The following is a 26038-nucleotide window of genomic DNA, read 5'->3' on the forward strand; positions in this document are numbered from 1 at the left end:
TTACTTAATTCTTTGACGGTAAAGCCGCAACCAACGAGGATGAAGGGGCTGAGGCGGTACAAAGCCGCCGAAGCTCCCAAATCCGAGGTGGCCGGTAAGCATTGAATCAATTAAAGTACCATAAACCATAAACAAGGCAAAATATTGGTTCTAAAATAAATTTAGTTGGAAAATTTCAAAGTTGTATTTTCATTTAAAAAAATCATTTTGAAAAAATAAATTTCGAATCATATGAAATTTACAAGAATTCATTAAAAAAAACAAATAAAAAAACAAGAGGAAAAAATCTGGGATTTGTGCCATTCTGGGAAATGTTCCATTCTGGAGAAAAAAAATTCTGGGAAATGTCCCATTCTGGGAATAAAAATTCTGGTAAATGGTTCATTCTGGGGAATTTTTTTCTGGGAAATGGTTCATTCTGGGGTTTGATTTCGGGTATTTGTCATTCTGGGAAAAATTCGTTCTGGGCAATGGTTTTCGGGTAAATGGGATACAATCACTACAGCTCTGCGGCATCTGCAGGTACTACAAACAACTGTTTACCTAACATTTTAACAATAAACCTTCAAATCCAATCAATAAATTTTTAAAAGTATTACAGTGGTAGTCATAAATTAGTTCCAAGAACATGTGGTTGTTCCAATCAGTATTTATGAATAAAAACTGGTAACCTTGACAAGGCTTAGAGTTTGGTGTCAGAATCTTTCGAAGGAACTGAAAAGTTAGCGCGGCCATATAAATCACTAACTCAGGCAATACCCAATCTCTATTTGCTAATCGCACACTAAAAACGGTATCTGACTGACATTTTTAATAGAAAAAAGTTTAAAAAAAATGTTTTAAGGTTGGACTCGATTATCCGTGAATTTCAATTCTTTTGCATCTCGAAAAATAATGCCAACAAAGGTAAATATGTTGTTGTTAATAAGCATGCTTAACAAATATTTTATAAAAAACTTATTGATATAAGTTTTTGAAAAAAAGTAACAATTGGAAAAACAATACTTTTTTGTTCCTAAACAATTGGGTTATTTCAGTATTTTTGCTAATTAAACTCGAAATTAGCTTCACTTCAAGGATTCATTCTATCTAATGTATCACTTAGAGTTTATTTGTTTTTGAATTTAAAAATTTCAAGATTGTATTTCAACAATGGATCAAAGTGGAAATGAATTATTCTTTAGCTTAGATAAAGAAATAAAAATCAAATTTTAATCTTGCCAAAAAAATTTCGAATCTGATAGAACACCTCAAATGTTTCCTATCGAACTGTGATATATGAAATGCATTTAAATGACTTTCAACCGCATTCAAAGAAAAAAAACCCTTGAAAAATTATCCAATTTAGTATGGCTTCAATCAGGCATCTTATTCAATAAATTTGAATTAAAATTTAAATTTCATTAAGATGGTGCTATATAGTGAAGTTTTTATAACCCTTCATTTGTATCTCTACCTTTTTTTTTTAGTTACTTCACTTCATTTTAACATCTATTGGAAGGTAAATGTAGTAACTACCGATTTTCACTCTGTTTTTTTGAAATCATACTGTAAATATTTTAATTCAAGACAAATTATAAACATTCTTATGTGGTGAAAAAGTGTTTTAAACCATTTTTAACGACAAATTACTGATCAAAAAACTGAATAAGAGCATCCCTCAGAGGGGTTAAAAACTGTTATTTGATTTATTCTTTTAAAAAGAGGCCATCGTTCTTCCATCTTTTCGCAACCAAAACAAATGTGTGAAACGTTAGCAAATTAACAAGACTAAGTAAAACTTGTCGCTTAACCCTTCAATGCATGACGTTTTTTTTTTTATCAGAACAGCAAACATTGAGTCAGTGAAATAATAAAATATGATTCAAATAACACAACTTTGAGCCTTATGAGAGTTATGGCCCATCAAAGTTGATAAATAATTTATGAAATGGTTGATTTATAAAGATACAATTTAGCAAATTTCTACCAAACATTGTTCATTATGTGCAGAAAGATGTTTGTGTTCGATTGAGATTAAAAAATTTGTTAGAATTACTAAATTTGAAAAAATAAGTGCGATTTTCTAAAAATTACTTTAAAAAAAAAAATTAATAAATTTGATTTTTGCAATTTTTCTGCATACTTCACTCACTCACTCACTCACACATTAAAATATTGTGATAAAATACCATTGGCAAATTTCATTTAATCTCAAAAACATTTTTTTGCGATTATATAATCTTTAATGCGTTTCTGATTTGGACATACATTCGTGTTGTTTTAAAACAACACTATGCATTAAAAGGCAAAATAATTAACTCTTTATTTCCTAATTTTATGTATTGTGTTCATAGAAAAAATACAAACAGTTAGAAATGATGTTTTCACCAAGAATTCCAAAAAACATACTAGTTTTTTCCTTTTTTCATTTGGACTTATGGAATTATGAATTTATTGTTAAAATTTATAAAAAGATCATCAGAAGCAATCAAGAATTGACAATTCATTCGAATATGTAAAAATTTCAAATTTTGTTTTTTCGAAGATAAAATTCAACACCTATTTTATTTTTCTAATTTGTTAATTTCTTTGAATATGTAATTTTTTTTAAAACCATAATATTCAGAAATAAGAAAAAAGTTTGATATAAAAAATAAACTGATCCCAAGTAACACAGATTAAGCCAATTGGATTTTTGAGTTTTATTATTGTTTTATGAAGACTTTTCCATGTAGGCCAATTTTTATAACAGTTTCATTGTAACATAAAAAATGCTTCATTCATCGTGTGTATTAAAAGAGCCCCTTAAAGTTTTGCTAAAATTTGAATAAAACATATTTAATACAAAATTCGACGAAAATCCGGCCCGGTCCGGTTGCCCGGATTTCATTGAAAAAGCCCGGATTTTGCCCGGATTATTTCAATTTATTTGCCAAAACACACACACATAAAAATAACAAATTTTTTGAGCAAGTTTTATAAAAATATTATGAGTAGTTTTTTGAAAGCCTACAATGCGATTTGAAACCTGCTGAGGGAAAAAAATTTCTGCCTGTTTTTTTTGCTTGATTTGTGTTGAGAAATTCCTGGATTTTGACCAAATTTGTCCGGATATTGCCCGGGTTTTTGGTCGACATTTTGAAATAAATGCCCGAATTTTGCCTGCTGTTTAGATAAAAAAAGCCCGGATTTTCCGGCCCGGGTACGTGCTGTACGTGAGATCAAAGTAACCATGGCCAACAACTGACGCAAAATTTTCAAGCTCCTCAATTTCTTCGAAAATTTACTAATTTGTTTCAAAAGTAGAACGGAAAATGGAAGTAACGCCTCGGTTAGATTCGCGTCCAATGTCAGAAGAATGAGAAGAACGCAAAAACAAAACAACCCAAAGGACGGCGCCTGCAAAACAAACATCATATTTGGACTGAGTGATAGCTGTGAACATCGAAAGGATATCCAAAAGATTCGGCAAAGGAAACAACCAAACTAAGCTAAGTATCTTTAAGTTATCTGTCAGCGTTGGTAGTAAAATCAAGACACTAACAATTGTTCAATTGTGTCTGATAGTAGGTGTAAATTTTATCAATATTAAGGTTTTTCTAAATAGACTGTTATAAAATGTTAATAAAATTCACATCTTAGAGCACCTGTATCCGAGATCCAAACAGCCGGTGACGCAGTTCTAAACCGTTTGACGGTTAATGTAACACGAGTGGGGTTGCCCGTTATTTCACTGGATTGGATCTTATTTCGCTGGTTCAATTCACGTATAAATTAGACCCAAGAATAGACCACGAATACATATGCTCTTAGAGCGCTATAGAAGTTGATCACATGAAAAGGTATTTTAATAACTTAACATAAACTTTAATTCGATACGTGATTTTTTTTTTAAATTGGATTGTTGACGCAAGCCGTTATTAGAAGTGTTGTTTTGAACCACTTTTCCTGATTGTTAATGATTGTGCGTGATAATTGGACTTTGTGGAGGTTCCCAAGGCGTAGGACAGCAATCTTTTTTTTTTACAGAAGGTGCATTTCAATTAAAAAAGACTTCCTAATTGAGTAACTTTAACAACATGAAAAATATTATGCACGTTCAAATCTTGTTTAAGTATTTCAAAAAAAATTAAAAATACAGTTAAGTTACAGATAAACACTTTTTTATATTAATTATAGGGTTTAGAAGCAACTTTAATTGATTCGTATTAGTATTTAAAGTTATTCAAGGATTGAAAGTTTATTGATAGTATTTTATAAATTGGACAATGAGATGACGAAGTTGATTACAAAATGTACTTACGAGTTTTGTTTGTGAACATAGCTTAAGAAAATTTTAGTTTATCCGACATTAAAACTATATTCATAATATAAAAAAAAAACCTGCCATTGAAAATTTAACGTAAAAGGTTAGTCAGAGAATTCGTAAATTAAAAAAAAGTCCAAACCAAACTAGAACACTATTTTTGATCAAGAACAAAGCAAATTATTGAACCCCGTGAAAACATTCTACAACATGTTTTAAGAATTTTGCAATGAACTGTGTAGACATTTTAGGTGGATAGGTTGAACATTCAGAATCATGCACTTGTCAAAAGTGTTTCCCGATGATATCCCTGAACCCACACTCCCAAACAAACCTTTTTTTGCTAAGATGCAGGGGTAACCTAGATCCTAAAGCACAAATTTATTTCTTTCATCCTTTTCTCTATTTTTCCTACCTATCTATAGACTACTAGGACGTGGCCGGCGCCGTTATTGACGTTTAAAGAGAGAGCATCAGTTTTGTGCATTGAGAATGAGTTGCTAGTCCCAAGCGTCATTCTTTTGACCCTTGCGCAAAATTGATGGCCTCGGTCAATCACGGAGTAGCAACCATTGGCGATGTGGAATTCGTTCTACAAAGCCACACCAGCGATCGTTGAGTTCAAAATGCTATGATTTATTGTTTTTAGAACTGTCACACTAAGCATTCCTTGCAATACTTAACTCAACTAAAAATACAAAATTTAAAATATCAAACTGTTTTTTTTTTCATTCAAATATTTCTATAGTTGAAAAGCATTTTGGATTTGACAATTTAAGGTGGATGTGAGTAGTCGATCAAGCTAAGCTAAGCTAAGAAGTAATGGACCGACAAGTAGCACAAATTGAAGCCGGAAGATGCAGCCACCTAAAATACAAATTAGACGAAGCATAAGTTTGAAAAACTGATCAAAATCATGACTGAAAAAAGTGTGCGCCTGTCGATAGTAGGTACAAAGAATAAAATAAAAAAAGTTCTTACCAAAAACTCTAAATTTTTTTTTCATGAATTATCATAAGATAACTTTTATTTCCCAAATTTCTTCATAGAAAGTTTTTCGATCAAACAAATGGTTTTTGAGATACACGTATTCGTAACTGTACCATTTCTAAAAGAACTTAGCTTTATTTGTTGTATAGGTAATCAATTTCAATACAAAACAAAAATTGCATCATTTAAGAAAATTAATGTATTCCTTAAATTATTATTTTTAAAAATAAAAAATGTTTAAAATGTGGTCAACTTTGATTTTTCTTGGGACGCGCTTATGTTTTGATGCTATTTCGTATATATTTCACCAGAAATCTGAGGTTGCAGAAAGTTTTATGCTAAGATTTATTGGAAATGGAAATAAAAATGTTTTTAAAAAAAATTAAATGGAATCTTCACCAATCACCAAATGCTTGGGAGAGTAAGTAATAACACAAGAAAAAAACACGAATGAGAAAGCTCCCACAATGAAATTCCTATCAGATTCCATGACGTAGTTTTAAAAGAGCTTAAGAGAGCTCTGAAGGGTATCTTAAAGCTATGTCTATAAGGTCGAATAAAACTTTTTTGTCGGATGTTTTATTATAGCTTATAGAATAAGCTTTAAAGTCGTTTACAACTAGTACATATGTCAGCTTTAAAGTAGTTGTGCTAAAGCATAGAATGCGCTATGGATTATAAAGTAGCTTTAGGAAATAGTTTTCAGCGAGGTGTGAAGGTTGGCATAAAACTTAAATTGTTTCTTGGGATACCTCTAAATATGGAAATCAAATTTGATGATCATTTACTTTTCATAATTTTTTCTCAAGATCATTATATCTTGAATTGCCGAAAATAGAATACATAATAGAAGTCTAAAGTGAATTTGTAACCGAAATAAAGACAATTTTATAATTGAATTTATCCAAAAATTATATTTCAAAGTGATAACCATAAATAATTCAGAATCATAAGTGTGAAATTTCATAAAACAATTAATTTAAGGTGAACTTTTTTATGGTTATTACTTTAAAATATAATTTTTGAATGAATTTATGAAAAAACAACAATTCCTAAGCTTTTAAATGAACCCTTCAGATCTGCAATACGATGTTAGATGAGAAAGAATGATCAAAATTTGCATGTTTTTTTTGGCGGGTGATCCCAAACTTTTGGCCGGCATACTTTCAAGAAACTCAATCATCAGAATTGAAAGTTCAGATGGAAAAACAAATGATTTTTTCAAATTTGAAGATTGAAAAAAATGGAATGAAAATTTGAAATCAAAGTACTTTTTGGATATGGCAATTCATAAGAATCATAAATTGATGATTTTGTTAAAAATTATGAATACAAATTCTTAAATCACTCTTGCAAATTTGAGATCTGTTTTCAGGAAAAAAAAATATTTGTATTTTTTTCTATTTTCATGATCCAACTCTATCCAAATCCCTTAAGATTTTGAATTGTATATAAATAGCGGAGATAAAGGCATAATAACCACCTTAAGGAAGACGCTTATCCAACCATAGAAAACAGCTATAATATGTGATTTACATCATTGTTTCTTGTTCAGACACTAAAAGAGTCTATTTCCTAACTGGATTATACATGAAAAAGTAGATGAAAACGTTTAAAAAAGCATTTTATTTTATTATTTTGCCAAAAGCTGAAAATCAGTCACTGTAGGGGCATAATGAGAACCCCCACTGGGGCAGTATAGGCAAAATTATAAGGAGCACGATGAGCGTTTTCTGCCGTGGAATCTAGCAGCGAATTTCACTCGATGAAGTCATCTGAATAATGCAGCTACAGCTTGAATTGTTTGATCTGACGATTTAGCCTTTTGGTTAGATGTCGGAGAGGTAATCTGTAGGCTCGAGCTCGATTCCTGTTTGAGGGGTTTTTTTCATTTACCATTCATGATTGATGCATTTTACACTAAACGGTGAGGCGTAGATCCATCAAACAAAGCAATACTAAAATAACGTATGACTTTTTGTAGAATACTAACAATACACACTCATACATTATGTTTTTGGTGCTTTGCATCACCCGCCAAGATGCTACTAGTCATAAAATGCAACAATCAAAATAATCGATTATGAGCGGTAAATGAAAAAAAAAATCATCGAACAGGAATCGAACTCGAGCCTACTGATTACCTCTCCGACATCCAATCTATAGGCTAAATCGTCAGATGTAAACTGATGAAACTGTAGCTCTATTAATCAGTTGACTACATCGAGCTGAATTCACTGCTAGATGCTACGGCAGAAAACGCTCATCGTGCCCCGATTAATTGTGCTCTGTTCGCCCCGAGTCAACAAATTTAAGTTAAAACGCGTTTTAAAATTGATTTAAGTGAAAAATGAAAATATTAATGATGGTGAAAATTGAGGAACAATGTGTATATCATGTTGCAATGCGTACATTGTAGATCAATATGATTCAAAGATCATAAAACTTTACTTCCTGGTGCTTGAAAATTATAATATTTTCGTCATTTGAGAACCTGCATGGTTTTGTTTAAATCTTTCTGTAGAGATGATAAGAAGATTTGTTTTCGATGAAAAATTAATCCTATAGTCTTAATTTTTCACCAAAAAACAAAAAACGTAAAATAAGAACGTTATGTGTCGTGACCTGTCCTAACTTCAAAGTTCAAACACTTTTCACGTGTTAGTTTTTACCACATATTGATAACTGTAATCAAGATGCCATTGCTCAGAACCATGCATATTGAATATAAAGTGTAGAGAGTGCATTGTAGCTAAAAAAGGAAATTATGAACTTAAAAACTCCCAGTGACATCTTATCGAAACCCGAATTAGGGAAACCTTTTTAGTATCACGGATTCCCGAGTTTTCGATTCCAAGAACCAGCTTTAAACCAACAGCGTGCAAAGTAATACTGAAACGATATTTACTTTTTTTTAGTTTTAACAATAAAAATTTGAATGGATAAAATCCCAACCTCATGCCCCTCCTACATCTTAGAGCCACCCTAATACACAGTACAGAAGTTCATCACTGTCTCTATTTTCTAACTCTCTCTTTCTCTCTCTCCCTTTTCCCCGATTTCCCGCAGCCGAGGAGAAAATCCTGGACTCGGCGTTCTGTGCGATGCTCAGCAATCCGGAAGGTTTTCCCTTGTGGGAGCTGTCCACTTGTCTGTTCTTCGCGGTGCCAATGGTCGTCATGGTGGTCCTCTACGGGCGGATGGGCATGCAGATCCGATCCCGGACGCAGCGGACGGCGGAACTGGGTAAGGTTTTCGAGGGAACCAGAAGCAGCAAGCAAGCAATAATGGATTCTCTGCGGCTGAGATCTGCCACGTGGCCTCGAACTCGGTGCGATTCAGGGGACTGCCAGCTAATGTTTCGCAGTTCATTGGAAGTCGGCTGCTGCATCCGATGATGATTGTTGAAGTTTGCGAACAGTTGGTCTGTCAATTTTCATGGGATAAATTTAAACAAAAATTTAAAAATATTCTACAATCACTGAACTCGAAACACGAGTTTCGAAATTACAATTCCTAAGCTAATCTCAGCAATCGTGAGCAAATCTCAGCCGTATTGACCCATAGTGCTCCGACACTGGACTCAACGAAAAACCGCACAGACAGCTTTATGTTCTTATAAAGCCCCGGTTTCGTTTGTTTGTTTGTTACCGTTTTTTTTCTCTGTCTCATCCCTCTCTGATTCGATTTTAAAATCCATCTGTGATTGCGGCCTGCTTCAACGCTTTGACAACGATGACGACAACGAAAGGCGTCCGGAACGGATCCGTTAATGGGCCCTCGCGGATTTCTCAATCTCGAAAAGCCATCATCCGGATGTTGGGTGAGTACCTTTGAAAACGGAATGAAATACCAGCTCACAACAGGCAGATGTTTGTTGGACGTTATTTTATGATGGTGCCACATTTGAAAAAGCTTTCACGCGTGTGATTTTCCCTCTGAAGTTTTTAGGTGCCGCAGAGATTCAAGTTTCGCAGCTGCATTAGCTACTTTAAAATGAAAATTAAATTCCAAGTAATAGGTAATATGATTCACAAATATTCGTGACTATCCATAATATTGACAGATGGGGATAACTAATCGTATCTAGGCCATACTTGAACTCATCAGTTTAAGATTGTGCTATTTAAGACAGACGACTTTTCGTATTGCTTATAGACAGATAGATTACGAAAATGTCTTTTCCTTATGTTGTGTTTGTCCGTTTTGTATATGCATTGAAGTCAAATAACTCCTGGAAAAGGTTTAAGCATTTAAACATTCTACATAAAATAAAATAAAATAAAATAAAACGATAATAACGCTATACAAAAAAGCTTTTTTTTATCCTAAGGTATGAATGAATAGAAGCTGAATCCAATACAAGTATTTTGAACAGATGCTATTTCTATAATTTGGATTTTTCATTTTTTTTACAAATCAGGTTCATGATTTGTTCACATAAAGTTCATAAACCAAATTCATAAATCATATCCAGAGTTGAATTTTTTGGATTAACACAACAAAGTAATGTTTCCTTATTTTCTACGAAATTTTCAATTGGTATTTTCGCGAATTTACAGCAAAAATGCTTTAGCACGATAATTTTTTAAAAATTGCATCACCAAAAACAACGGATCATAAGTTTATCCTTTTTTTAAATTCCATCACAAAAAATCAACGGATCAACTTTTTAAGAATGTAGAAACAGCATCTGCTTCTAAAAAGCCAGGTCATTAACAGGCGCGGTCCTATAGAGTTGGCTCTTGGGGGCAGGAGGGAGTGATTTTCCAAATTTTCGAAAATCAGTCAATAAAAATGTATATACACCAATATCTGGTGAAAGGAGGGGAAGGATGTAATTGCAAATGAGTCTTGAATATTTGCTGCACACATTCCTCTTCCTCCTCGATAATTTAATTGATCAAAATCTGAGGTATTAAAATTAAAGAAGAATAGTGAAAACTTTTCAGAATTTTTTTTTTTATATTGTGATTTTCTTCAATAACTAGATTCGCTTGCACATTTTTCACTTGTCGAAAAATTTACATGAATCTTTTTTTCACCTTTTTATGTACGTTCTTGAATTATTTGTTTTAGTTATTTTCATAAAACAATCTGCTATTATAGAATCGCATCACTAAGAAAAAAATTGATAAAAAGATAATTTTCGTAATTTGTAAATCTGGTAGTTTTATCTTTCAAGAATCTTTCGTTATGATTTTTTTTAAACAAATATTAAAAATGTATTGTACGTTTTTGGGAGAAAAAATGTTGAAAAATAACTAACTAGAATACTTTTTCTGAACTTTTTCATATCAGCGCTAGGCTCACAAATTGTTTTTCATGATGCTTATTTTGCAATTATTCGTTTAAACAAACCATCAATTTGCGAAAAGCTTTTGTTATTAATTGCTATGTTATTTAAAAATGATTGTCAAACGCTTTTCTGAAGTAAATAGCTAATTCGTGATTTGCAAATTCCTTAATTTCTAAAAATTATTTTTATTGATTTCTATAGATAACTAGCTGACCCGGTAAACTTCGTTTTACTTTTTAATTAATAAATCGAATTAAAATTGTTCGATTTCTGTTCCACTTTAAATTGATATTGTATCGGGACCCTCCTTCTATAAAAGTGAGATTCTCGAAAAAATTATACAAACCATATCTGACCCGAAAAACCCTCGTATTCCAAATTTCACTTCATTCCGACCGTCCGTTTATTCATGATGGTGTTACAAAGAAAACGATTCCATTTTTATATATAAGATGAGACATGAAGCTTTTGAATCTTTTGTTCAAAGATTTTCTTTGGAAATTTCGAGCTCTCGTACTAAATTTATTATTTTAGAGAACTGAAGCGAATAAAAAAGAATTAAATTTGCTATAAATGATTTATAAAAAAAAGGGACACACATAATACACATTACTTTTAAATTTTTGTATGATTTTTAAATATAATAAAAAAAATGAAATAAAGAGCTAATTTATGATAGTTAAACTATTCTTTAATGAAGAGTCTTATTAAATTGCAATTGAAATAATCAAACATTCAGATTCAAAGAATGTTCAACTTAAGCGTTTGTCTGGAAGCCAAGAAAATATTCGACTTATAACGGGATACTTTTACTAAACAAGGGAAAATTTTAAACATAGGCAAATTTTAAGGGCCTGTGGCTTAAAAACTTACTTAGGAAGATTTTTTCATCCGAAATTCAATTTTTTTGCAGATTGTGTCTATACTACCACCTCTAGTTTTGGGAATATGGCTTTTATAAGTTTTTAAGTTAATCAATTTAGAGTGAAATCAATCACTGATAACTGATAAAGTTACTAACCTCCAGGAAAATGTGATTTGGAAACTATCAATTATTTTCCATTCATTCACAATAAAGATTATACTATAATAGGGGGAGGGAAGGGAAGAATCCCTAAGGGAAGAATTGCACAAAGTGGTTAGTTCCCGGACAAAAACAGTACAGATTTTGCATTGCAAATCTACTTTTAGAGATAAAATGCTTTGAAAAAATCAATTTTACAATTTCTAGAAAACTGAACATCATTATTACTATTTCTGACATCACATAAATGAGGTTTATTCAGTTAACTATTCGATACTACAATTTTTATCTGTTTACTAAGACTGCAAGAAGTTTTGACTGAAGCATAAACAATATCTAAGATTAATTTTGGTCCGCAATGGTTTCTTAATTCCTGTAAAGTGGAAAAAATAACAAATCGAATATTTTTATAAGTTGTACCCAGAAGTAAAATTTGCTCCGAGAGAATTAATGATTAAATTAAAACTTTTTTTTGTAAACCTTTGTGATATTTTACACTTTGGTCAAAAACTGCACAATTTTTTAGTTGATTTTTTTCAAAAGGTATACCGAAAACAAGAGCTGATAGAAAAAAACATATTTGGAAGGGCCCTTAAATAATTCAAATTAGTTTTCAAATTTATGCACCTTGGAAAAAGTGGATTTAGTTTCTGTTTTATAAATGGTAATGTATGTTTTGAATTCTGGAGATGAATTTAAATATACATATTGTGGTGTGCAAAAAAAATAGCAGCGCTACTAGTTTCTACATGAAATGCTTTAAGCCCATGTAAGTTGGATTCATTCTTAAAAATTGTACATGGATATGTGAAACAAAAAATGATACGATTATCATAGAATGGTGTTTTGTGAACAGCTTTGGAGAAAAAATATATTTTTTACTGCTGTTTGGAATAATAGCAACAAAAAATAAAATTGATCAAAAAAACCGAATATTATTATTTTTTTTGTCATATCATCTTGGAAATAAATGCGAGAATTGTTAAAATAACATTGAAATAATAATAATAATAATATTTATTAGAGATCTTTTAACCTTGAGAGGTCATTCGGGTCAGACAACATTGAAATAAGATTTTGAAAAATCCATCAAGGCATGCAACGTAGTTTAAAATCCAGTATAAAATTGTTCCTTTTTTTGCAAAATCTTGGTGTTGTACAAAATCTGCTGTTTTAAAATGGATGTTACATTTATTTAATTGGAAAGGTTTTATAACAAACTGCATGTTCATGTTCAAGTGGTATGATATAAGCAAAACGAAATCAATTTTTATTTCTAAATCGTTTCAAACTCAACACTTAAAGAAACTCAAATCAAATTGCAAGTAATAGCTGTTTGAGATTGAGGATCGATTTTTTTTCAACCTTCAAGTGATAAATAAACTTTTTTGTTTGAATAACACTCTCACGGATCAGGGTGATCTCCCCCATACTCATACCATGTCATACTTTCTGATGACAAAACAAATTCTTAATCGTTATTCCAATTCTCAATTTTGATTCTGAACCCATCGGATAATTTTCAATATAGGTTTTGAATTTTTATGTCGATAACAATGAATTCCAAAATATTTTTCATAATCAATCTGAATTATGAGTTTGGATCGTATTTTTGTTTTTGAGTTTTCAATCAGAATAAGGGTGCGAAATCGATTATGGAATATAAAAGACGCGATCGCCACAAACGTGGTTAAGTGTATATAATTAGAGAAAACATAATTTTAATATCGGTCGTATATTTTTTTATGTTTCTAGTTTTTATGATAACACTAGTTTAAAAATTTTTAAAAAAAATCGTGAACTTGATTAACTGACCAACATTTTTAATGTAAAATCGGGCGCTGAATCGGAAAATGAAATTAAAAAAAATCTCAGTAGAACCGTTTTTGAGTTATGCTCCAAATATGAAATTAAGAAAAAATTAAAAAAGTTCTTGTACTTAGATTGAAATATCTCGGACAGCATAACAGTAATTTGAAATTCCTCTTTTGCATATTGAAGGTGAATAAGTTTTCTATCGATAATCTGAACACTGTTTTGGCGTTTGACCTACAGTATTGCTGATATTAGTGACTTTATGAGAAAAAAAATTATAAAAAACGCATTTTTTTAGAGAAAATTTTGTTTCAACGAAAGTTTTAGACTCGATGGTAGCATTTAAAAAATCTGTTTTTCTTTTGCGCTTAAATGTCAATTCAAAACAAAGATTTCAAGTGGTTATTTATCAAAATCGGTTGAAAATTGAAGAAGTTATGGCTACTTTACCATGACTGAAATTTGTGGAGTTTTCAATAATTTAACGAACCGCAGTACACTTATCATAGTATAGGAAGAATGAAACATGATAAATCTCACTCTCTCCAAGTCAAAATTACTTATTAGATTACCAGAAGGTCACATGCCAAGTTTCTGGAAGATCTGACCATAGGGAGGGGTTGCTTAAGTCTCAAACGTGAATAAAATTTTGAGGTATTTTGCCCGGAAGGAACGAAAAATACTGGTTTTTCATCAATAACTTTTTCCATCACTAGCTGATTGTTTTTTATGATTGATTTTCTTAAAGCCTAAGTTGAGACAAATATTTCACCCGAAGACTGTAACTCGATTGGATTTGAAACAGAAAAGTTATTGCGGTTCAAAGGCCGCAAATTTTGTCCAACACGCAATGAGTACTTTTTACGCATTGCGTTTTATATGACAATTTTCGACCAAAATACAATCTTTGAACCGCAATAACTTTTCTGTTTCAAATCCAATCTAGTTACAGTCTTCGGATGAAATATTTGCCTCAACTTAAGCTTTAAGAAAATCAACCATAAAAAACAATAATGATGAAAATACCTCATAATTTTATTCACGTTAGTGACTTAAGCAACCCCTCCCTATGGTCAGATCTTCCAGAAACTTGGCATGTGACCTTCTGGTAAGCTAATAAATAATTTTGACTTGGAGCGAATGAGATTTATCATGTTTCATTCTTCCTATACTATGATAAGTGTACTGCGGTTCGTTAAATTATTAAAAACTCCAAAAATTTCAGTTATGGTAAAGTAGCCATAACTTCTTCAATTTTCAACCGATTTTGATAAATAACCACTTGAAATCTTTGTTTTGAATTGACATTTAAGCGCAAAAGAAAAACAGATTTTTTAAATGCTACCATCGAGTCTAAAACTTTCGTTGAAACAAAATTTTCTCTAAAAAAATGCGTTTTTTATAATTTTTTTTCTCATAAAGTCACTAATATCAGCAATACTGTAGGTCAAACGCCAAAACAGTGTTCAGATTATCGATAGAAAACTTATTCACCTTCAATATGCAAAAGAAGAATTTCAAATTACTGTTATGCCGTCCGAGATATTTCAATCTAAGTACAAGAACTTTTTTAATTTTTTCGAAATTTCATATTTGGAGCATAACTCAAAAACGGTTCTACTGAGATTTTTTTCGAATTTCATTTTCGGATTCAGCGCCCGATTTCACATTGGAAATGACCTTGAGTTTACTAAGTTCAAAAATGCTGTAAACTAGTGTAATTAATCTATAGGGGAGAGTGGGGTATCGTGGGCCATGGGGAAACGTGGGCCACTTTTAATATCTCAGATGTGTGTTAAGATAAAAATCTCAAACCAACTGTCATCGTCGTCGCTTTGCGTGTGCATAAATTCCTATATGTTGTTGACTGAAATACGCATCATATGCTTCTTTTATTTATCATGCTAAAAAAAGTTAGAAAAAATTACTTACATAATTAAAAAAACACCCGCTAATTTCATCGATGGGGAACCTAAAGTGCATAACAAAAATATGCTCATACGCATATGATCTTAGTTTTGTCATGATCTTTCACGTGGAAAAGGAATTTTTGATGAAACATCAATAAGTCACACAAACGCAACCATTTTGCAAATCATAGCTTGTGGGGAATCGTGGGCCACACATCTTGAATCACCTATATTTTTATGTTTTTATACACGTTCAGAACTTTAAATACGTTTTACCTATCTGTAAAGTTTTCTTATGCTAAATGAAGAGTTATGAAAGATATTTTGTCCATCCTATATAAAAATTTTGCCAAAACGTTCGCGAGCCAGATTTTGGAATTTATGCGATCATACACAGCTCTCTTTTTTATTTCATCATCTGAAATTACTTTAAATAACGAAATGAATTAGGAAATCACAGTTTTGGGTCAACTCATAAACTTTGCATGTTATTTGGTCAATTTGGATTTGGTGGCCCACGATTCCCCACCATTTTTCAAAATCTAAAAAATATCGCTTTTTTTCAAACAGTTAGAATTTGAGGAAAACAACTTATTAAAAATTTAAAAAAAATACCTTATGATACCTTGAAAATGTAGAAAACCATACCATTTTTATTTTCATTTTATCTTTTATAATAAAGAAGTTATGGAACAACGAAAAAAAGTGGCCCATGATTCCCCACTCTCCCATATATATAAAAAGTAATTTCCGTTTGTTCGTTTGTATGTTTGTCTTCAATAGGCTCAGCTGCCTTAAGAGTTAGAGAGCTGAAATTTGGCATGGGTGCTCATTAGGACCAGGAATGATGAAAAATGTTTTTAGATTTTCGGATGACCCCTTTTGAAGGCGGTCGTCCATACAACAACGGTTTTATTCCCCCGAACCAAAAGTCATGGCACCCATTTTGTGAACCGACTTTCGTTTCCGTTCGTTTCGTTGGCGGGATTATTTTCACCATCACCATGGGCAGGCTACTAGAAACGACCATCCAGAGCTCACATGTGCTGGATAGCAAATCGAAGCTTGCTGAGCATTAAAAATTTGAAAGTGAAAATTTTGGCGGGTGTTTTTTGTACCTTCTACTGTTCAAAGCACATGCTACCGGTACGAGATATTTGGATACAATTATAAGCCTACATTTTGATTGAAAAATATAACGAGCCTGTTAGGAATATATTGACTAGAATAGTAGTGGCTTTCAAAGTGCTCTTTACCGCCGCTGGGGGGCTTTGAGTGTCAACCATTTTTATATTTTTGAAATTCCTCATAGAAAAAGAACTTTTTTAGATTTAGAGTTAAAAGTTCAAGGCTGCGATTTTAACGCTTCAATTGGAATTTTGATGGGGGATTAGAAAATTGATAAGATAATAAAATTTGAGTTTTTGAGTTTTATACAATTCGATTTCACTGACCAATTTCTAACTTTTGAGTTACCATTGATGACCAATGTAGTCGATTCTTCCAGCTATTAATGGGATGTTTGTATCCACGAAAAAAAAACAGAACTCAAAAAAACCTTCCTCATAATATATAAATGGTGTTTTCGAGATGATTTGTTTTCGATTACTTGAAAAGCTATTAGTAGAACTTTCAACATTTTAGGTAAACTTATAATAAAGCAGTGCGAAATGGAAAAGCGAAAAAATACACACATGCAATTGAAAACATGCGAAGTGAGTTTTAAACATGCTTCAACAAAGTTCGGAGGTTTTTTAAAAAAATTTTAAGTAAATGGAACTTAAATATACCATTTTATTGTTAGATCATCCATATTGAAAAGTGGGATAATCTTCAACAGATATTTTCATTAAATAGAGGATGGAAAAGATAAAAAAGCAGTTTAATCTTTTGAAAATAAAACTATTAGGCCAAATCTATTAAAGCTTCCTAAGAAATGATGGTAATTGAGATGAAAATTGGTACACGAAAGTTTTGAGGGACGAGCAATGGATTTCAGGTATTAAATTCAGTGTAAGGGGCCGGCAAAGGGAGTCGTGCATATTAACTTTTCAATATTTTTGCAATATTGTCGTTATTCGACATCGGATTGGGGTGAAATTCGCACACGATAGTTATCGGGGACGGGCAATCGATTTCAGATGTCAAATGATTTGCCAGAGGTCGACGAAAGAGGTCGTCCTTATAAATTAATTTTTAGCAATATTGACTTTATTATGCAATGGATTGCTTTGAAAATTTGCACACGGGAGTTTTGAAGAAAGGGCAATCAATTTCAGATATCCAAGATTGTATAAAAGAGAACCGAAAGGAGTTAAACTTTTTGGCAATAATTGCGTAGTTATGCAACAATCGAGTCGAAATTTATTCACGGGTTCTTTTTGGCACGGTCAACTGATTCCTGATTTTAAATTTAGTAGCAGACAACAGAAAAAGTGATCGTCCAATAATTTTACTATTGTTTCTTAACAATGAATTTGGAAGTGCATCTGGAAAATGTTTGGCAATTGACTTCCATACAAACTGTTCATAACATATTCCAAGTTGAAAACGAAACGGAGTTCGTATGGGATCAGCTAGTCTATATATAAAAAGCAATTTCTGTATGTTTGTTTGTTTGTTTGTTTGTTTGTTTGTCCTCTATAGGCTCAGCCGTCTTAAGGGCTAGAAGTCTGAAATTTGGCATGAATGCTCATTAGGACCAGTAATGATGAAAAATGTTTTTAGATTTTCCGATGACCCCTTCTGAAGGGGGTCGTCCATACAAGACAAATATTGTTTTCGCGATATTGACGTTACTTTTCGTCGGATCGTGTTGAAAATTTGCACATGAGTGTTTTAAAAGACGAGCAATCGATTTCTGGTGTCAAATTTTGTGTAAGGGGTCAGCCAAAGGGGTCGTCCATATTAACTGTTCGCTGTTTTTGTGATATTGACGTTATTATACATCGTATTCAGATGAAAATTGGTACGCGATAGTTTTGAGTGACGTGCAATCGATTTGAGGTATCAAATTCAGTGTAAGGGGCCGGCAAAAGGGATCGTCCATATTAAATTTTCAGTATCTTAGTGATATTGACGTTTTTATACATCGGATTGGGGTAAAAATTTGCACATATGAGTTATTAGGGACAAACAACTGATTTCACTTATCCAAACTAGAATCAGTGGTCGGCCAAAGGGGTCGTCCATATTAACTATTCACTGTTGATGCGATATTGTCGTTATTAAACATCGGATTCAGACGAAAATTGGTACATGAGAGTTTTTAGAGATGAGCAATGAATTTCAGGTATTAAATTCAGTGTAAGGGGCCGACAAAGGGGGTCGTCCATATAAACCTTTCAATATTTTTGCACTATCGTCGTTATTTTACATCGGATTGGGATGAAAATTTGCACACGGTAGTTTTCAGGGACGAGCAACCGATTTTAGATGTCAAATGTTTTGCCAGGGGTCGACGAAAGGGGTCGTCCATATAAATAAATTTTTACCTGTTTTTAGCAATATTGACGTTATTATACAATGGATTGCTTTGAAAATTTGCACACGGGAGTTTGGAGGGAAGAGCAGTCGATTTCAGTCATCAAAAGGGGTTTAGCTTTTTGGCAATAATTGCGTTGTTATGCAATGATCGAGTCGAAATTTATACACGTGGTTTTTTGGCACGGTCGAAGGATTTCTGATTTCAAATTTAGTAGCAGACGACAGAAAAAGTGATCGTCCAATATTTTTACAATTATTACTTAACAATGAATTCAGAAGTGCATCTGGAAAATGCTTGGCAATTGGCTTTTATACAAACTGTTCATGACATATTCCAAGTTGAAAGCGAAACGGAGTTCGTATGGGATCAGCTAGTTTAATGATATATTCTCACAGTGAGAACATATTAAGACTTGAACATCTGATTCTAACAAAATATGATCTGTGCCTGAACAAAAGTTAAGAATGACATGAATGATGCTTCTACCCGCTTATTTTCAACACCTAATACTTTCTTCTAATCTTCTTCTATCCACCTATAATTTTCAAATCCTAAAATGTTCTCACTATAAGAAAATAACAGTCACCGATAAGGCTGTTAAAATTTATTATCAAATAAAAAATAACCATTTTGATAAACAATAATAATGATAGCAATACAATTAAAATTAAAAAAAAATCATAAAATGAGTTTTATGAAAAAATGAAAAAATACAATAGGGAGCCAACTATTATGCAATGCACATTTTTTTACTTAATAAAAAAACAAATTTAGATATAAAATTTAATCAATATATCATTGTATAGAATTAACTCATAAACTCATACTAGGATATTAGTAATTATCAGATTATTTCTGCTTTTCATAACTTTGTAGGTTATGAAAATAAAAGTATACCACGTTTTTTTACACGGCTTTTTTCACACGGATTTCGCGAATTAACAAGGTATTTGACAGAAAATAGTCCTTTTCAACGGGAAATACTTAGACATTTTTGAAGTTGGGTAAATCTTAGCTCTGAGACTATGGACGTAAGACTTGAGACATGAGACTTGAGACCTGAAACCTGAGACCTGACATGAGATCTGAGACATGACACCTCAGACATGGGACCTGTCTCATGTCTCATGTCTCGTCTTCCTGAATGTCTAATAAAGGCAGCCATTTTTCTTCGGAATTAATTTGCTTTTTGGCCATTCTTCACACGCTCAATAAAAGGCGATTTCACGAAATGATAAAAATCACTGGTTAACCCCAGGACTCTTCGTTGCTTTAACTTTATTCGGACAATATATCAGAAAAGTAGCACATATTTCCCATCAAAACAAGCAAAACTTCCCACGAAAAAAACCGGAAAAAATACTACTTAAAGATATGATGAAACAAGATTCGACAATTTTCGGGATGAATAAACAAACTTGATTTTAAATCCCTGAGAAAAAAAAGGATTCGACAATAGACTTTTGTCTTAAATAAAGACTGTTTCTGCTGAGATAAAATCTGTCTGAATTATAAATTCTCGTCATCAATTTAAGCAACGTTTTGTACATGGCTTGAAATTCTCTCTAAAATTTACTTCATAAATGCTAGAGTTTTGAATAGAAGTTACATTTTATTCCAGTAAGGTCTCAAAGAAGAGAGCTCGACCAAATTTCCACCGAAAACTTCATGGTCCATTTTTTTGTTTGTAAATTTGGTACACATTAAACTTATGTAGAGGAGAGTGGGGTATCGTAGACCATGGGCAAACGTCGGCCACCCTTAATATCTCGGAAGAGTGTTCGGAATTAAAAAGCAAGACGAAAATCATCGGTTCGTGCTGGAAAGACCTTTTCTATGCAATACTTTGCCCCTTTCTATGTGCTTCAAATTTTTCGATTCAATTTTTAGCTAAATATTATAACGATTAACCAAGACGACATCGATTTTTTACAACGGAAAATGTGCCTACACTTCCCAAAAATCACTATTACAAAGATGGGAAACCAACCCCTGAAATAAATAAACGATCACCGCCATCTGCCACCCATTTTTGCTATTATTGATACGCTCACGGTGTGCAGACGAAAACAATACCAACTCATTAAAGCCTCAGACCACACAGAAGGCAATGAAAGCGATTCTCAATAGCCCATCGACCGGATACAGACAGAACCGACCGGAAACCGGTGCGTGAAGGATCCGGAAACTTTCAACTGAGCTATTGTTTATACTACCCGGTAAAGTCTTGTTACTTGGTGGCTTGGCGAAGCTTTCTCGGTTTAGTTTTACTATCTGTTTACTCCGACAACAAAAGTCAAGTTTGGATAGTCAAGAAATTCGCTAAATACCCGCCACTTTCAGTTTCGACGAATTGTTGTGCTGTTTCTATAAAACAGATGAATGAATTTCGCTATCAAGAGTGAGTAGGTCCCTTTTTTAATTCAATCAACTTTTTCGATAAGTACTTGGCAGAATTTTCAAAAAGTCTAAAACAAATTTTTCATCAAAGTTATGTTATGGGCGTTTCCTGAAGATGAAACATGAATGCATTAACCTTTTTCTATAATGTTATATGATTTTAATCGCCGTAATTTGTATGATTATAATTTTAATGGCATGTGCGGCGGAATGAAAACTAGAGAGAAATTTATTTTATAGAATTTGAAAGAAAGGCATTAGTGCGCCAATAGGAGAAAGCTTGATAGGTGTTGAAATTTTAGGCTAGAGGGCATGTTGATGAAAAGCTCCCATGAATTGCTCCCGCCTTTGCTCTGCATTAGCTAACTATACATGAGAAACCCAGAAAGAGAATTCCCATGTATAGCGAGCCCAATGGTTTGAGAGCGTGTTTTTACGCACACTTCAAACGAGCAAAAACGTAGCAACCCATGGGCCTACTGAGCTTTCCTTATGCGAGAACAGTTCTGTCGACGTTGCCATTATTTCAGAATCGCTGCGAATAGTTGCTACTTGTCGATTTTTTCGCATTTCACATTTTATCTATTCCGCGTTCTAACTTTTTAGCCAAGTGTCAATTTTTTTTTTTTTTTTTTTTTTGAACCGTATTTTTCTTGTTGTATTTTTTCTTTTTGCCAATGATTGTTTGTTATATGATTTTAATCGCCGTAATTTGTATGATTAGCAATTCATGGGAGCTTTTCATCAACATGCCCTCTAGCCTAAAATTTCAACACCTATCAAGCTTTCTCCTATTGGCGCACTAATGCCTGTCTATCCACCTTTCTTTCAAATTCTATAAAATAAATTTCTCTCTAGTTTTCATTCCGCCGCACATGCCATTAAAATTATAATCATACAAATTACGGCGATTAAAATCATATAACAAACAATCATTGGCAAAAAGAAAAAAAAATACAACAAGAAAAATACGGTTCAAAAAAAAAAAAAAAAAATTGACACTTGGCCAAAAAGTTAGAACGCGGAATAGATAAAATGTGAAATGCGAAAAAATCGACAAGTAGCAACTATTCGCAGCGATTCTGAAATAATGGCAACGTCGATAGAACTGTTCTCGCATAAGGAAAGCTCAGTAGGCCCATGGGTTGCTACGTTTTTGCTCGTTTGAAGTGTGCGTAAAAACACGCTCTCAAACCATTGGGCTCGCTATACATGGGAATTCTCTTTCTGGGTTTCTCATGTATAGTTAGCTAATGCAGAGCAAAGGCGGGAGCAATTCATGGGAGCTTTTCATCAACATGCCCTCTAGCCTAAAATTTCAACACCTATCAAGCTTTCTCCTATTGGCGCACTAATGCCTGTCTATCCACCTTTCTTTCAAATTCTATAAAATAAATTTCTCTCTAGTTTTCATTCCGCCGCACATGCCATTAAAATTATAATCATACAAATTACGGCGATTAAAATCATATAACAAACAATCATTGGCAAAAAGAAAAAAAAATACAACAAGAAAAATACGGTTCAAAAAAAAAAAAAAAAATTGACACTTGGCCAAAAAGTTAGAACGCGGAATAGATAAAATGTGAAATGCGAAAAAATCGACAAGTAGCAACTATTCGCAGCGATTCTGAAATAATGGCAACGTCGATAGAACTGTTCTCGCATAAGGAAAGCTCAGTAGGCCCATGGGTTGCTACGTTTTTGCTCGTTTGAAGTGTGCGTAAAAACACGCTCTCAAACCATTGGGCTCGCTATACATGGGAATTCTCTTTCTGGGTTTCTCATGTATAGTTAGCTAATGCAGAGCAAAGGCGGGAGCAATTCATGGGAGCTTTTCATCAACATGCCCTCTAGCCTAAAATTTCAACACCTATCAAGCTTTCTCCTATTGGCGCACTAATGCCTGTCTATCCACCTTTCTTTCAAATTCTATAAAATAAATTTCTCTCTAGTTTTCATTCCGCCGCACATGCCATTAAAATTATAATCATACAAATTACGGCGATTAAAATCATATAACAAACAATCATTGGCAAAAAGAAAAAAAAATACAACAAGAAAAATACGGTTCAAAAAAAAAAAAAAAAAATTGACACTTGGCCAAAAAGTTAGAACGCGGAATAGATAAAATGTGAAATGCGAAAAAATCGACAAGTAGCAACTATTCGCAGCGATTCTGAAATAATGGCAACGTCGATAGAACTGTTCTCGCATAAGGAAAGCTCAGTAGGCCCATGGGTTGCTACGTTTTTGCTCGTTTGAAGTGTGCGTAAAAACACGCTCTCAAACCATTGGGCTCGCTATACATGGGAATTCTCTTTCTGGGTTTCTCATGTATAGTTAGCTAATGCAGAGCAAAGGCGGGAGCAATTCATGGGAGCTTTTCATCAACATGCCCTCTAGCCTAAAATTTCAACACCTATCAAGCTTTCTCCTATTGGCGCACTAATGCCTGTCTATCCACCTTTCTTTCAAATTCTATAAAATAAATTTCTCTCTAGTTTTCATTCCGCCGCACATGCCATTAAAATTATAATCATACAAATTACAGCGATTAAAATCATATAACAAACAATCATTGGCAAAAAGAAAAAATACAACAAGAAAAATACGGTTAAAAAAAAAAAAAATTGACACTTGGCCAAAAAGTTAGAACGCGGAATAGATAAAATGTGAAATGCGAAAAAATCGACAAGTAGCAACTATTCGCAGCGATTCTGAAATAATGGCAACGTCGATAGAACTGTTCTCGCATAAGGAAAGCTCAGTAGGCCCATGGGTTGCTACGTTTTTGCTCGTTTGAAGTGTGCGTAAAAACACGCTCTCAAACCATTGGGCTCGCTATACATGGGAATTCTCTTTCTGGGTTTCTCATGTATAGTTAGCTAATGCAGAGCAAAGGCGGGAGCAATTCATGGGAGCTTTTCATCAACATGCCCTCTAGCCTAAAATTTCAACACCTATCAAGCTTTCTCCTATTGGCGCACTAATGCCTGTCTATCCGCCTTTCTTTCAAATTCTATAAAATAAATTTCTCTCTAGTTTTCATTCCGCCGCACATGCCATTAAAATTATAATCATACAAATTACGGCGATTAAAATCATATAACAAACAATCATTGGCAAAAAGAAAAAAAAAATACAACAAGAAAAATACGGTTCAAAAAAAAAAAAAAAAAAATTGACACTTGGCCAAAAAGTTAGAACGCGGAATAGATAAAATGTGAAATGCGAAAAAATCGACAAGTAGCAACTATTCGCAGCGATTCTGAAATAATGGCAACGTCGATAGAACTGTTCTCGCATAAGGAAAGCTCAGTAGGCCCATGGGTTGCTACGTTTTTGCTCGTTTGAAGTGTGCGTAAAAACACGCTCTCAAACCATTGGGGTCGCTATACATGGGAATTCTCTTTCTGGGTTTCTCATGTATAGTTAGCTAATGCAGAGCAAAGGCGGGAGCAATTCATGGGAGCTTTTCATCAACATGCCCTCTAGCCTAAAATTTCAACACCTATCAAGCTTTCTCCTATTGGCGCACTAATGCCTGTCTATCCACCTTTCTTTCAAATTCTATAAAATAAATTTCTCTCTAGTTTTCATTCCGCCGCACATGCCATTAAAATTATAATCATACAAATTACGGCGATTAAAATCATATAACAAACAATCATTGGCAAAAAGAAAAAAAAATACAACAAGAAAAATACGGTTCAAAAAAAAAAAAAAAAAATTGACACTTGGCCAAAAAGTTAGAACGCGGAATAGATAAAATGTGAAATGCGAAAAAATCGACAAGTAGCAACTATTCGCAGCGATTCTGAAATAATGGCAACGTCGATAGAACTGTTCTCGCATAAGGAAAGCTCAGTAGGCCCATGGGTTGCTACGTTTTTGCTCGTTTGAAGTGTGCGTAAAAACACGCTCTCAAACCATTGGGCTCGCTATACATGGGAATTCTCTTTCTGGGTTTCTCATGTATAGTTAGCTAATGCAGAGCAAAGGCGGGAGCAATTCATGGGAGCTTTTCATCAACATGCCCTCTAGCCTAAAATTTCAACACCTATCAAGCTTTCTCCTATTGGCGCACTAATGCCTGTCTATCCACCTTTCTTTCAAATTCTATAAAATAAATTTCTCTCTAGTTTTCATTCCGCCGCACATGCCATTAAAATTATAATCATACAAATTACAGCGATTAAAATCATATAACAAACAATCATTGGCAAAAAGAAAAAATACAACAAGAAAAATACGGTTAAAAAAAAAAAAATTGACACTTGGCCAAAAAGTTAGAACGCGGAATAGATAAAATGTGAAATGCGAAAAAATCGACAAGTAGCAACTATTCGCAGCGATTCTGAAATAATGGCAACGTCGATAGAACTGTTCTCGCATAAGGAAAGCTCAGTAGGCCCATGGGTTGCTACGTTTTTGCTCGTTTGAAGTGTGCGTAAAAACACGCTCTCAAACCATTGGGCTCGCTATACATGGGAATTCTCTTTCTGGGTTTCTCATGTATAGTTAGCTAATGCAGAGCAAAGGCGGGAGCAATTCATGGGAGCTTTTCATCAACATGCCCTCTAGCCTAAAATTTCAACACCTATCAAGCTTTCTCCTATTGGCGCACTAATGCCTGTCTATCCACCTTTCTTTCAAATTCTATAAAATAAATTTCTCTCTAGTTTTCATTCCGCCGCACATGCCATTAAAATTATAATCATACAAATTACGGCGATTAAAATCATATAACAAACAATCATTGGCAAAAAGAAAAAAAAATACAACAAGAAAAATACGGTTCAAAAAAAAAAAAAAAATTGAC

The 26038-nt window shown here is 33.1% G+C and overlaps 1 protein-coding gene across 1 annotated transcript in view; it reads left to right on the top strand.

The window, feature by feature from the left end:
- Positions 1 to 26038, top strand: part of LOC129756435 (neuropeptide SIFamide receptor-like) — a 328841-nt gene that overhangs the window by 180761 nt on the left and 122042 nt on the right. Inside the window, exons 6-7 of the mRNA XM_055753311.1 lie at positions 8348 to 8524; positions 9030 to 9101. Coding sequence (XP_055609286.1) covers positions 8348 to 8524; positions 9030 to 9101 — 249 coding nt within the window. The remainder of the gene's footprint in view (positions 1 to 8347; positions 8525 to 9029; positions 9102 to 26038) is intronic.

This window comes from Uranotaenia lowii, chromosome 3 (genome assembly GCF_029784155.1).
Source record: "Uranotaenia lowii strain MFRU-FL chromosome 3, ASM2978415v1, whole genome shotgun sequence".
Lineage (NCBI taxonomy): Eukaryota > Metazoa > Arthropoda > Insecta > Diptera > Culicidae > Uranotaenia > Uranotaenia lowii.